The following is a 13,251-nucleotide window of genomic DNA, read 5'->3' as shown; positions in this document are numbered from 1 at the left end:
CTTTGTATGGGTCACCGCCACAGCATGGCTTGACAAGCGGTATGTGGGTCTGCGCCTGGGATCTGAACCTGTGAACCCCGGGCCGGGCTACCGAAGTGAAGTGTGTGAACTTAACCGCTATGCCACTGGGCCGGCCCCTTTATTGTTTTTCTTGTTGCTCTGTTTAATACTTGATTTGGCTGTTTTGTTGTTGTTACCTAGTTTATTCTCAGTTCAGGTAAAGCAATTGAACTGTGAGTTTCCCATTGCCCAGAGAAATTAGGCATGAGTAGGCTCACGTGAGGAGAACACATCACCTCCCTAGGCTAAATATGATGTTTTTCTAAAATGCAAGGTGGGAATTTATAGTCTTTTGGACAGAAGGGAGCATGAAGGACACAGAAATAGAAACACTGCTTGTGTGACAATCCTTTGTAAATTTTTCATGGACCAGTCCTTGCTCATAAATTCTACAGTTTGGGATAAGAAAAACCGCACCTGTTTCTAGCCTGTTCTTTAGTTACCTTCCCACATTTCTTTGATCTATCAGGACATTATTATACACAATAGCAAAGAGAGTCACACACACAGACACACACACAAGGATTTCTAAGGACTAGACGATGGCTGGGTAGAGAGAAAGGATCGAAATAATTGTAGCTCTTGTATGTGCTTCATAACAGTCGTTTCGGCACCATGATGCCGGGCTCCCTGCCGGTGTGCCTGCCCATTACTGTGTTGATGAGTGTTGGTAGCCATCGTGTTGGACAGGAAATGGGTGGGAAGCTGTCAATGTTTGATCACTGCTAATGCACATCTTGCCCACTGTTTTCTCCCCTGCAGTCTGAGTACCACTACGAGTACACCGCATGTGACAGCACGGGTTCCAGGTGGAGAGTCGCCGTGCCGCACACCCCGGGCCTGTGCACCAGCCTCCCCGACCCCGTCAAGGGCACCGAGTGCTGTAAGCAGCCATCCTGCTTCAGGGGTGCCCCGCCGCTCAGCTTTGGCCTCTGCCCCCAGCCGCCTGCCAGCCAAGCTAGGCCATTCCCGCCAGTGCAGCTGCCTTAAGGAATCAGATCCTTCCCCAGTTAGTCCCCATCCCCAACCCTTTTGAGATTTAGTGCAGAAATGTTACTTCATGGATGCAAACTGGGTATCTGAATTTGCTTTTTTTTTTTTTAATTTAAGTCCCATCAGGGTAAAAATATAAGTAATTTCAACTGAGTACCATTTAGATATTTTTTTCTGTTTGCATACAGTTTCTTTTTGGCCTATGCATTTCTCTCCAATCTACACTCACCATTCACAATCAGTCATTAGGAAAGATTGCAATTTGCTCTCGTTCTTGAAAAGGAAGCCAGAGAAGATGAATTTCTGCAGAGACAGACCTTTAAAATGCACTGGGTATCACTTCAGGGAACAAGAATCCTCCTGACTGTGGGGCTGACTGTGCAACCAGCAAGGTGGTGACTTGCCTACAGCTCTGTCCCCACCTCTGTACCTCCGTAGTCACAACTTACCTGCCATTGGCAGCTATTTCCTCTGCACTGTTCTTTTTAGAAATGCAAAGGAGATAACGATAAAAATCAGGGACTAGAATCAAGGAATATTTGAAGATTTGGAAAGGAAATTAAAAGCATTTAAAATCTAGAATAAGCTTAGCATAGTGCCTGGGTCAGTAGGTGAGCAAATAAATACCTGTTAAATTAATGAATATCTAAGATCCAAGCAGAACTGAGGTGTGACTAATGGAAACAAATGAGCCATCTAACATTGGTTAGCTTGACCAATGTTATTAAGCACTCTGTGCACATGCTGTGTGAACCACAAAGATAAATAAGGCACAGTCTCTGTCTTCAGAAGCTTACAGCCTGGTGGAAGGAGCATTCATTCATTCATCCACTCATTTTCTCAGCAAACCTTTATGGAGCCCCTGCTATGTCTGTGTCAGTCACTGAGCCACTGTCCCTAGAGGAGCTCAGAGCCTATTGGGAGACACACGTCAACATGATGTGTTAATACAAGGTGAAAAAGAATGGGAGTTATGGATGCTGAGGGATCAGGAACGGCTGGGAGAACAACTTGAGCAAAAGTTTGGAGGTGGAAGAACACCAGACACGTTCAGGGAGGAACAGGTGGTCTAGGGTGGAAGCCACACAGAGAAGGTAACAGGTGGGGCTGGGTGGAGGAAGGTCTGTAGTGGGAGATCAAGCTGAAAAGTTAGTTTGGGGGGAAATTGTGGAAGATTTTGAATGCCGGGCTGAGAGCTTCATTCTATAACCAAAGGGGAGGGCCTGATTATTTTTTAAATGACAGGAATAACAGTACATATCAGTGTTTCAGAAAGATACCTCTGACCACAGAATGAGCAAAACCAGGAAACAGAACTCGTTAGGGGGACATCGCAACAGTTGAGCTAACAGGTCACGAGAATCCCAACTAGGCTGGTGGCAGTAGAACCAGAAAGGAGGAGACAGAGGCCAGATACTCAAGGGGGAAATTCAAGTCTGAAGGGCTGTGCACCACTCAGAGGAATCGGCTCGAGAGACTGGTATTCTCTTCACTGGAGAGCTCTCAGAATGACCGAGTCCACACCCTTGGGACATGAGACAGTCAGGGACAAGCACAAAGTCCCACAGCAAGGCAGAGCTTCCATGGCCCTAAATCTTTTTTTTTCAAGTTACAGCTTTATTGAGATATAATTTACATGTTGTAAAATTCACCCCTTGAAGGTGTAAAATTCAGTGGTTTTTAGACTATTCACAGAGTTGCATAACCATTACCACTATCCAATCTCAGAACATTTTCATCATCCCCAAAAAGAAGCCTCATATCCACTAGCAGTCTCTCCCCATGCCCCCTCCCCCAAATCCCTGGCACCACAAATCTGCTTTCTGTCTCTGTGGATTTGCCTATCTTGGACATCCCATGTAAGTGGAATCATACAAGATGTACTATGGCTCTAAATATTAGTGGGTCAAACTCCTAGATCTCAATCCTCTGCTCCCCCCTTTAGGGTGCCCACAACCCTCCCACTTCTCCTGGGACAACAGCGGCCTCACCACCCTGCCCTTGTCCCTGCTCTGTGTTTCAGCCTTCTCTTGCAAAGCTGGGGAGTTTCTGGACATGAAGGACCAGTCCTGTAAGCCATGTGCTGAGGGCCGCTACTCCCTCGGCACAGGCATCCGGTTCGATGAGTGGGATGAGCTGCCCCACGGCTTTGCCAGCCTCTCAGCCAACATGGAAATTGAAGACAGCACCACGGAGTCCACGGAGAACTGCACTTCGTGAGTCGCCACTCCTCCCCTACCCGCTAACCTCCCCCCTTCCTGTGCTGGGGAAAGTGATGCAGGGAGCACTCGACCGCCTCCTCTCCTGCTCCTCAGGCTGGGTAGGGAGGATGGAGAAAGGGAGCCAAGCTGCCGGGGTGAGGGCTGGAGCAGGTCCCCACAGGCTGTTGGACATGACATCCACTTTGGCCCACTGTTACTGACCTAAGCTTACCTGTGACTGACAGGCATTTGTGACAGGTGAAAAACATGGGGAAATAGAAAGAGGTAGACAAGATGGACAAGGGTTAAATGGCCCAGTCCATTTAAAACAAAATCCAATTGGATTTCCATCGTTGAATTTTAGATCAGCCAATAAACTTCCTCAACTTGATTGCAACGCAATGTGCAAAGCATTGGGTATCTTCCTGGCTCTGGTGCCAACTTCTAAAACTGGTCTGCCTAACCTGAGAAGGATAGTGTAGGACCAGAGCTTTGGTCAGTGGTGGCTGAGATCTTCCAAACCCTTTGAGACCCTGGTGACCAGAAAATTTTCCAGCTCAGAAAGAGATCTTTTCAGTAATCGAAAAGCTCAGCCCAGGTTACTTGGAGAACTAGTAAGCTATCCTTATCAAATCTTTGGACATTTAATTCCAGGGATAGGAATTAAATGATGTGCCTTCTATAGTTCAGGTCCTCTTCTGGGTGCGTTACATCTATGATTTTCTATAATCCTCACAAGAGAGCTGTGAAATAGGTATTACTGTTCCCATTACACAGATGAGGAACTGGAGGCTCAGCAAGGTTAAGTGACTTGTCCTTTGTCACCCAGCTTACAATGGTGAGATTGCAATTCACACCCAGTCCCAAGCTTTCTACTGCCTCACGCTGCCGCCTTCAAATAACATACAGTGTGTAAGGCAATATTGGGTCCTGGGGATGCATAGATGTAAAAGACAATCGTCCACTGCTCTTTGTTAAATGTTGACAAAGAATACAGGAGAAAAGTACAGGAAAATTTCTCTTATACTTGAGTGATCAAAAGTATAAAAAGGAATTAATAATTGTATTACACTTGGATTTCTAAAACTGGGAGCAATGTCTCCCATTCCTTTACTTAAATCTCCTAGAAGTACCATTGTCTGAGCCAGGCAGCAGGCATCTAATAGTCCAATTTTAATGTTATTTCAGAATTCAATATTATGTATCAAAATCATTAGGATGACAATGTTGTCAGCAGAGATAAAGCTAGAGAGGATTAAAGCTGGAAGGAGAGGGAATGTGTGGGTTAGGACGACCAACCCCCATTTAAGGCCTAATGGAGAATGTGATTGAGCCTGGACAAGATGCAGGTCGGGCTCACTCACTCAATTCCTACCCACTCAAAGGAAGTGTTTCTCTCTCTCTGGAGACTGCACTGAAAGTCCAGAAATTGTTATCTCTCAGCAAGGCAGGATGTGGGCTGGTAGGTTAATAACAACTTGTGTTTTCACGGCACAGACTTCTTCAGGGCCTGGATCTTAAGGTGTCCCAGACATCCCTGGGAAGGGGGAAAGGATGTTTCTCCTCTGCAGTCTTGGAGAGGAAATGGCCACCTAGAGAGGTTTTGTGATCTCCTCACTGCCCCTCAGATAGGCAATAACTGATCTGGTACCAAGATACCAAGTGTCTGGCTTTCCTGCTCTACCGTGTATTCACCCGAATCCATGCCCACCGCCTCCAACCTAACCCAAGACATCACCACCTCCTGCCTGTTCTGCCTCTTGTGCCTCCCAGCCAGTCTCTGCTTCCGCTCCCAGCCTCCTCCAGGCCACTGTCCACTCAGCAGCCATACTGATCTTCTTAAAACACAAAGCCAACCACAGTACTTTCCTGCTCAAAACCCTGGATTCTATGGATTCCTATTGCTCTTGGAATAAAATCCAATACCTTGCCGTGGCCTGCAGGGCCCTGCCTGGTCTGGCCGCTGCCCATTTCTCCAGCCTCTTTCAGGTACCTCCCCTCTTGCTTACTATGCTCCAGCCACCCTGGCCACCATGCTCCTTCCCTCCTCAAGGCCTTTGAACACACTCTTCTCCAACTCTTCTCCTAGCTGACTCCTGCTTCAACCTCAGGTCTCTGCCTAAACGTCACATCCTCAAACCCTCAAAGGAGCCATCCCTGACCCCACAGACTCCTAGTACACACTCTTGCCTCATCTTGTATTTCTCCTTATGGCGCTTATCACAGTTATTACTCTGTGATTAATTGTGCGGTTAGTTAAGTTTCTGTCTCCTCAACTAGACATAGAATGCACGCTCCAAGAGGGTGGGGATCAGGCGTGTCTCGTTCTTTGATGTATCTCCAGCGTCTAACATCGGGCACAAAGTAGACATGAAATAAATAATTGGGAAGAAAACAAGCCAAATGAACGGAGTTCCCATGGCAGGATCCCAAGTCTTCAGGGATCATCCTTGGTTCCTGGATAAATGTCCCAGGACTAAGGTGCTGGAAACAGTCCTCAGATCCAAGACTGGGATAAGCAAGAGGCAATAGGAGTGAAGAGGGAATATAGGAAGGATGTTGTGTGTTAGTGGAGAAGAAAGAACAGAAGCCCAAATACTGTGAAGGTGAAACACGAATGAGGGAAAGATAAATGTAAACATTAAAGAGGGTCTCAAACATTGGAAGCTTCTAAGTTTCCTTGTACAGTTTCTTCTTTCTAACCTGAACGTATGAAACAGTGCCACACAGCGTGACCTAGGTGGGGTCTGGGTAGCTGCCATGTGAGAATTTCTCTTTAAAAACTTGCCTCCCTTTCCCAGGGCCATGGTAAAACAAAGCAGGAATAAGCAGGTCACAGCTGAATGACCGTGGGCAACTTGCCTCAATTCCCTCATCCTAAAAGATGGTGATAAAGATAGCACCCTTCTTATAGGTTGTGGTAAGGATTAAATGAGATGATACGGATAAAGAATTTGGAGCCATGCCTAGCACTAGAAATCAATCGAGACTTGTCATTATTGAACATGAAATGATCTTCACCACGGACAGCTCTGAAAAACATCAGAATTGTGATGCATTTTACAAATGTAACCCACTTAGGGCATCCTTTTAATTATTCATCCAGCTTCAGGAGTCATTTATAGCTGATGCTGTGGAGCACACCAGCGTTGTGTTGTCTCTTTTAGCGGGAGAAATCGATACCGTTAGGTTTGCTGGGGTATCTTGGATGAGCTCAGCTTAGGTATTTTGGATATGCTTCCATTTGAGAATAACACTAACAATTGAAGAGCTGAAGGGACCATGTTATTCTGACAAACACAGGGGGAAACCAGTGGACTAATCTGAGGTCCCCTTCACTGGTCATTATTAATAATTGGAGACCTGGGATGGTCTCAAGCAAAACAGTGAAATAGGGGGGTTGTTTTGATCACCCATTTCCTACATTGATCTGTTTAATCCCCTGAGTCCCTCCTATGTGCAAGGCCCAGGGCTTGGTGCTGGGGATACAATAGTGAGCAAGATCAGTCTGGTCTCTGCCCTCAGAGCACCTACAAACCAGCCAGGAAGACAGACAATTAAAGAAGAATTAAAGTATGATCCCAAGAGGAAACCAAATTGTAAATAAACTAAGAAAAGATGTGCAACCTCACTAATAATCAAGGAAATAAGATATACAGCCCAATGAGACACTAGCTCCTACCACCTCACATTGGCAACAATTTTAAAGTCTGACCATTCCTAATTTGGGGAGAATGTGGAGCCACAGGAACTCTCTTACACGGCCGGTGGGTGTAAATTGATAACAACCACTTTGGAGAACAATGTGGCAGTAGCTGGTAAGGTTGAAGGTTCACATACCCTTTAACCCAGCAGGTCTACTCCCAGGCATTCCCCTCAGACATGTGTATAAGCAGACAGGAACAAGAATGTTCCCAACAGAGTGTGCACAATAGCAAAAAATTGGAAACGATCTAAACGCCCATTAACAAGTAATACATAAATAAATACGGCAGAACCACACAAAGCAACATTATAGAGTGGTAATAATGAAAGACGAGGGGCCAGCCCCATGGCGTAGTGGTTAAGTTCGGTGTCCTCCACTTACGTGGCCTGGGTTTGCATGTTTGGATCCTGGGCGTGGACCTACACCACTCATCAAGCCATGCTGTGGAGGCATCCCACATACAAAATAGAGGGAGACTGGCAACAGATGTTAGCTCAGGGGCTATCTTCCTCACCAAAAACAAAAACCAGTTACATGTAGCATCTAAAAGTGTACATTTCCAGAAAAACAGGTGGACTAGACTGGATGGAGTTCTGAGGTCTGAAGAATAGCTGTATCTGCTGACTTTCTTTGACAGCTTTGGAGTTAGGCAGATCTGGGTTTGAATCTCAGCCCTGCCACTTGCTGGCTGCGTGATATTGGGCACCAAGCCTCAGTTTCATCATCTATTAAATAAGAAAAAGATATCACTTCCTCTTACTGATGGAAAGAAATCATGAATATAAAACACGTAGTTCAATACCTGGGAGACAGTAAGAAACTAATAAATGTTATCCTCCCCTCTCACTTGCCCTCTATCTTCTGGGTAGTTTTGCATAATGTGGGGGCGAGCCCACCTGTCTTCCTCTTGTTGGCTGTACCCCCACCCAGGCTTCTTGATGTGGAGGTCATTTTTCACTGAGCATTTTCAGGTCCAAGCTTCTGCTTGTGAATTACAAGTCTAGAATTCCCCCGGAGACCTAGGAGGACATGCGACCTGCACATCGCACAGAGCCCGGTAGGCTATGCTCCTGCTGGTGAACTATTCTCCTGCTGGTGAACTTGGCTCCTGTTCCCTCACAGGTCCAAGTGGGTTCCCCTGGGAGACTACATCTCCTCCAACACGGACGAGTGCACGGCCACGCTGATGTATGCCGTCAACCTGAAGCAGTCCGGCACTGTCAACTTCGAATACTACTACCCAGACTCCAGCATCATCTTTGAATTTTTCGTAAGCCGCTGGACAAGGGGAAGGGAGGAAGTAAAGACTCTCCAAGACTCAAATTCCTTTGTAGGAACCACAAGCGTAGTCCTGCCCGGGAAATTTCCACAGTTGTTTTCCCTCTGGAGAGAACTGTGAGAGGCAGAAGTCAAGGACTCTGAGGGAGAAGAGTAGAGTCTGGCAGATCTAGGTGTTTTGCCCTGCTCAGACATGCAAACAGCATGTAACGGCTTCTGAGTTACACATTATTTCTGTGGTGTTAATGCACTGACGTTTTGTGTGTGTAACTAGCTCCCACCCTACTTCAAGGCTCATGTGTTCTGAGCTAAGACCCCAAAGGAAATTGGCAAGGGCCCTCTGGAGGGCTGCTGCAGTGTGGGGTAAGGAACCCATTTTCTTAGAAAGCTGAGACTCTGATCCCAAACTCCTGCTGCCTCAGGTCCAGAATGACCAGTGCCAGCCCAGTGCAGATGACTCCAGGTGGATGAAAACCACAGAAAAAGGATGGGAATTCCACAGTGTGAGTATCATACCAGCCTTCCCTAAGCCTTGCCTGGAGATACCATCCTTTCATAGAAATCCCAGAAAAGGGAGCAAGGGCCTTTCCTCCAAAAAGTGCTTCCTCCCAGTCTGGGCTTCCACCCCTCAGTCCCTAGAGGGCAGGGGTCTGACATGATGAGGATGCTATAGTTTCTCTCCTCTTGAATTGACAGAATATGGGCATGGGCTGACTTGTTGCTCCTATGGCTTGACCCCAAGGACCAGCAGCTTTCCAGCTTTAAGGGCTGGGTCTTCTGGGGATGGGGCATGGATAACTAGAACCAGCGAAGAATGAGGGAGTTCCAGTCACCCTATTGTCAATACCTTCAGGTCTATCCGTTGGTCTCGCCCTTTGAGATGCTCATGGTATATGTGATTGAGGGAGAAGGGGGAGAGGGCATGAGATGGTTATAAGAGGAGGCTGAGAAGGAGAGAGGAGCTCAGTCAAGATGGGAGGAAGGGCAAAGCTGAGGAAGTTGAGGGAGAGGGTCAGAAGAGGCACTGCTGTGGAGATTGTAAGAGGAGAGGTCCCAACAAGAGGCCAATCCGGTGGATTAGGGATATCTGTCTCTGTGACTGAACTGACTCTTCCTGTTTGTGGTTTTTAGGTCGAGCTAAATCGAGGCAATAATGTACTCTATTGGAGAACCACTGCCTTCTCGGTGTGGTCCAAAGTTTCCAAGCCTGTGCTGGTGAGAAACATCGCCATAACAGGTACGGAGAGTGGGTTTGGGTCTGCAGTCTGTTGCTGACTGGCCTCATGACTCTGTGGGGAGGGAGGGGGTCAGCCTCCAGGGGGCTCAGTCTCGAGGCTCAATCCTTGCTTTTCTCTGTTGTTCTTCCTCCCTAGGGGTGGCCTACACTTCAGAATGCTTCCCCTGCAAACCTGGCACGTACGCAGACAAGCAGGGCTCCTCTTTCTGCAAACTTTGCCCGGCCAACTCGTATTCAAATAAGGGAGAAACTTCTTGCCACCAGTGTGACCCTGACAAATATTCAGGTGATGTTTCTGAGGGTAGGAAGAGTTGGTGGGGGGTATCAACAAACGCATGGAGAGGAACAGGAAGTAGAGCCATCCTTCTGGCCATGCTGAAGATGAAAATTCTTAAACCCTTGCTTTCTGGGCCCTGGAAGAGCCTTGCCAATCCACACTCTACCAATCATTCTTGAAATGAAATCATTCAATAAAGATTTACAGAGCCTCTACTATCTGCCAGGCCCTAGTCTAGGTGCTTGGAATACATCAGTGAACAAAATAGATAAACATCCCTGTCTTCATGGAATCTACATCCTGATGGGGGAAGATAGACAATAAACAATAAGTAGAATAAATATAGAATAAATTATGTAGTACGTTAGACAGTAAAAGTGCCTGGTGTGTGGCAAAAAGAGAAAGCAGGTCAGGGTTAGAGGCATTAAGAAAACTAGTGACAGGAGTTACAATCTTTTTTTAATGAAATTTTATATATTATAAGATTATAGTTATAAATAATAGATACAGTAGATAAGAGGTATAAATTTATATATTTTAATTTATAACAATTATTATCAAAGTTATTTTAAAAGAGCTATGAGGCTGTATTGATGAGCAAAACATTTTGATAGCAAGGGCTAAAGATGGAAGTTATAATCTTTTATCAGCCTGAGCATCCACTGAATTGAAAGCAGGCCTTTCAGGAAATCCAGGGTTCCTTGGAACACAGTTTAAAAACCACTGCTCTAAGGGCAAATAAGAGGACAGCTTGGAAGCCGCCTATTTCGATAGTCCCTGCATAGCTTCCTAAAGCAACCCAACTTGAGAAACAGGACCTAGTCATTTGAGGGGGTCTCAGGGGAAGCAGGGCTCTGCTGTAAGACAGGCAGGGCACCCAGAGGGCCCTCTGCTCAGGAAGTCCAGTGGTTGGCACAGGGGCCAGTCTCCAAGACAGGTTCTGAACAACCAAGTAGGGAGAAAGAGTCCCTTCTCTTCCCCTGCAAACACTCATAACTATTCTATTTTTCCTTTCTTACACAGAACCATATACAAACTCAGCTCAAAGCCTCTCTCAAGCAGACTCTTGCACCCCCACACAGACACACGCACCCTTCACTCAGGTGTTACAGTGTGTGTTTGCTCAGCCAACACTGTTGACCTTGTGAACTGCTTATTTTTACACTATTCCTAAAACAAAAGCCATATTTATCTACACAGATCTTGCCAAATGAGCATAGTTTTCAGCAAGAACAGGAATGTTTAGATCTTGGAGGAAGTTTTTATCTGTGAGTCTAAATTCCTGTTTTTCCACTTGAATTTCTTATTCCTCTTCCTTGCTCTATCAATGGTAGCCTTTGTTAGCCTTAGTCTCCAGCTCCCTTTCCAGCCCAGCAGTTGTACAAGGGTTTGAATGGCAAGGTGGTTCTAGAAAAACTGCCTGGGAGTGTTTTGATCAACTCTAGGTAAACTGATTTTTATCCAGAGAGCTGTTTTAAAAGTGTTACATTGGTAGTCTGAATTCCTGGAGTCTATTCTCCTTCTACCACTGATTTCTCAATCCACCCCTTTGACTGGGAAGTGAGTTTTTACTGTGGAGAACATGGTCGGTTTGTTGACCACCTCACCAGCTTAGGGTACAAAGAGAGTTACATTTCTTTGGGACTTGACTATTCTAGAATACAGGGTCAGTGGGAGGCTGGGAAAATGCAGAGAGAGTCTAATGAGAGCCTATGATGGAATGTGTACAAAGGGAGTGACCGCAGACCCTGTGACCATTTAGTAACCCATTTACAAATAAATTCTGAGTGCCTGCTATGTACCAGGGCTTGGGCTTGGTGCTAGGATTAGAGCTGGTGCCTGCCCTCCAGCTTATGTCGAAAAGTGGAAACGCAGTCATAGAAACACCTAAGTGTAGTAACTCCGTGGGGCAGTAGGTGCTGGGATAGGAGTGCTGAGTGTAGCGTTCAGTGGAGGCAAAAAAGGGAAGTGGTCAGTCCTCTCTGGGGTGGGAGAAAAGGCTTCAATGGCCGTGCTCTTGAAAGATGAGTTGGTGATTCACTAGGGGCAGGATGTTCCGAAAGAAGTGTGAGCCAAAGCCAGAAGGCTCAGAGATCTTGGAGTAACTCAGCCTGGCTGGAGCTTACTTGGAGAGAAGTAGCACCCAAGGCTAAGAGGTGGGCAGGGAACAGATTACGTGTCAGCCCTTCTGTGCCATTGCTAAAAAATTGAGAGTTGATCCTATCAGCAGCGGAGGTCATTAAAGCATTTTAAGCTGGGGAGTGACATGATCTGGCTTGTGCTTTTGAAAGACTACCCTGGCTGCCATTCGGAAAATAGATGAAGAAAGGAATGGCTGGAGGCAGAGATTTTGCAGCAGGCAGCATTGCTGGTATCCAGGACCTAGACTAAGTCGTTGCTAATGAGGGTGGAGATGTTAAGAGCAAAGGCTTAACTAAAAGCATCTTTCTCATTGATAACTAAAATTCGATCATTAGGCTCAATTCCTTTGTGTTACATTTAATATTAGGGATTCATTTCCTAACAGAATAGCATGGAGTTTAAGAGCATGGACTCCTGGGGCCGGCCCCGTGGTGTAGTGGTTAAGTGCACACACTCCGCTGCTAGTGGCCCCAGGTTCGGATTCTGGGCGCGCACCGATGCACCGCTTGTCAGGCCATGCTGTGGCGGGGTCCCATATAAAGTGGAGGAAGATGGGCGTGGATGTTAGCTCAGGGCCAGTCTTCCTCAGCAAAAAGAGGAGGATTGGCATGGATGTTAGCTCAGGGCTGATCTTCCTCACAAAAAAAAAAAAAAAGAGCATGGACTCCAGAACTAACTTACTATGGTTCAAATCCCCACTCCACCATTTACTAGTGCCACTTTGGGCAAGTCACTTGTCTGTGCCTCAGTTTCCTAATCTGTAAAATGGGAATGGCAATAATCATATCTCCTTCATGGAGTTATTGTGTGGCTTAATTGATTAATACAGATAAAGGATTTAGCACAGTGCCTGGCATGTTAAGCATTAATTTTATTAATTCATTTTCATTAAGGTCTGTCCCAGCAGTCCTCTTCTAATATGAAAATACTCTTGGCATAGGGAACAACAATACTAAGTCACTTACATAGTACTTTACAATTTACAAAACATTATCTCATTTATTACTCACAGCCTAGTGCAGGAATGATTTCTCCGCTTACAAATGAATAAAGAGCAGCTCAGAGAGGTTAAGGGATTTGCCCGGAGTCTGAGATGATATCTGAGCTGGGCCTTGTGTTCGTTAGGTACTTAAATCCTCAGGGGATGGAAGCCAGCCTGGTGGCACAGTGGTTAAGTTCATGCGTTCCTCTTTGGCAGCCCGGGGTTCGCCGGTTCGGATCCTGGGTGTGGACCTACTCACCACTCATCAGGCCACGCTGAGCCGGCGTCCCACATAGAAGAGCTACAACTCTACAACTATGATACACAACTATGTACTGGGCATTTGGGGAGAAAAAAGAGGAAGATTGGCAACAG

At 46.2% G+C, this 13,251-nt stretch overlaps 1 protein-coding gene across 2 annotated transcripts in view; it reads left to right on the top strand.

Moving 5' to 3' along the window:
• The window catches only part of ELAPOR1 (endosome-lysosome associated apoptosis and autophagy regulator 1), a 71,927-nt gene that overhangs the window by 37,730 nt on the left and 20,946 nt on the right, over window positions 1-13,251 (top strand). For both annotated transcript variants that reach the window (XM_014780080.2, XM_004420734.3), the window contains exons 2-7: window positions 823-943; window positions 3,077-3,269; window positions 8,083-8,230; window positions 8,661-8,741; window positions 9,370-9,475; window positions 9,612-9,761. In XM_014780080.2, the coding sequence (XP_014635566.1) occupies window positions 823-943; window positions 3,077-3,269; window positions 8,083-8,230; window positions 8,661-8,741; window positions 9,370-9,475; window positions 9,612-9,761 (799 nt within the window). The remainder of the gene's footprint in view (window positions 1-822; window positions 944-3,076; window positions 3,270-8,082; window positions 8,231-8,660; window positions 8,742-9,369; window positions 9,476-9,611; window positions 9,762-13,251) is intronic.

Source organism: Ceratotherium simum, chromosome 2, assembly GCF_057802395.1.
Source record: "Ceratotherium simum simum isolate JZ-2026a chromosome 2, ASM5780239v1, whole genome shotgun sequence".
In the NCBI taxonomy this organism is placed as follows: Eukaryota; Metazoa; Chordata; class Mammalia; order Perissodactyla; family Rhinocerotidae; genus Ceratotherium; species Ceratotherium simum.
Note: the sequence above shows the minus strand (reverse complement) of the source record. Positions and strands in the feature narration are given on the sequence as shown.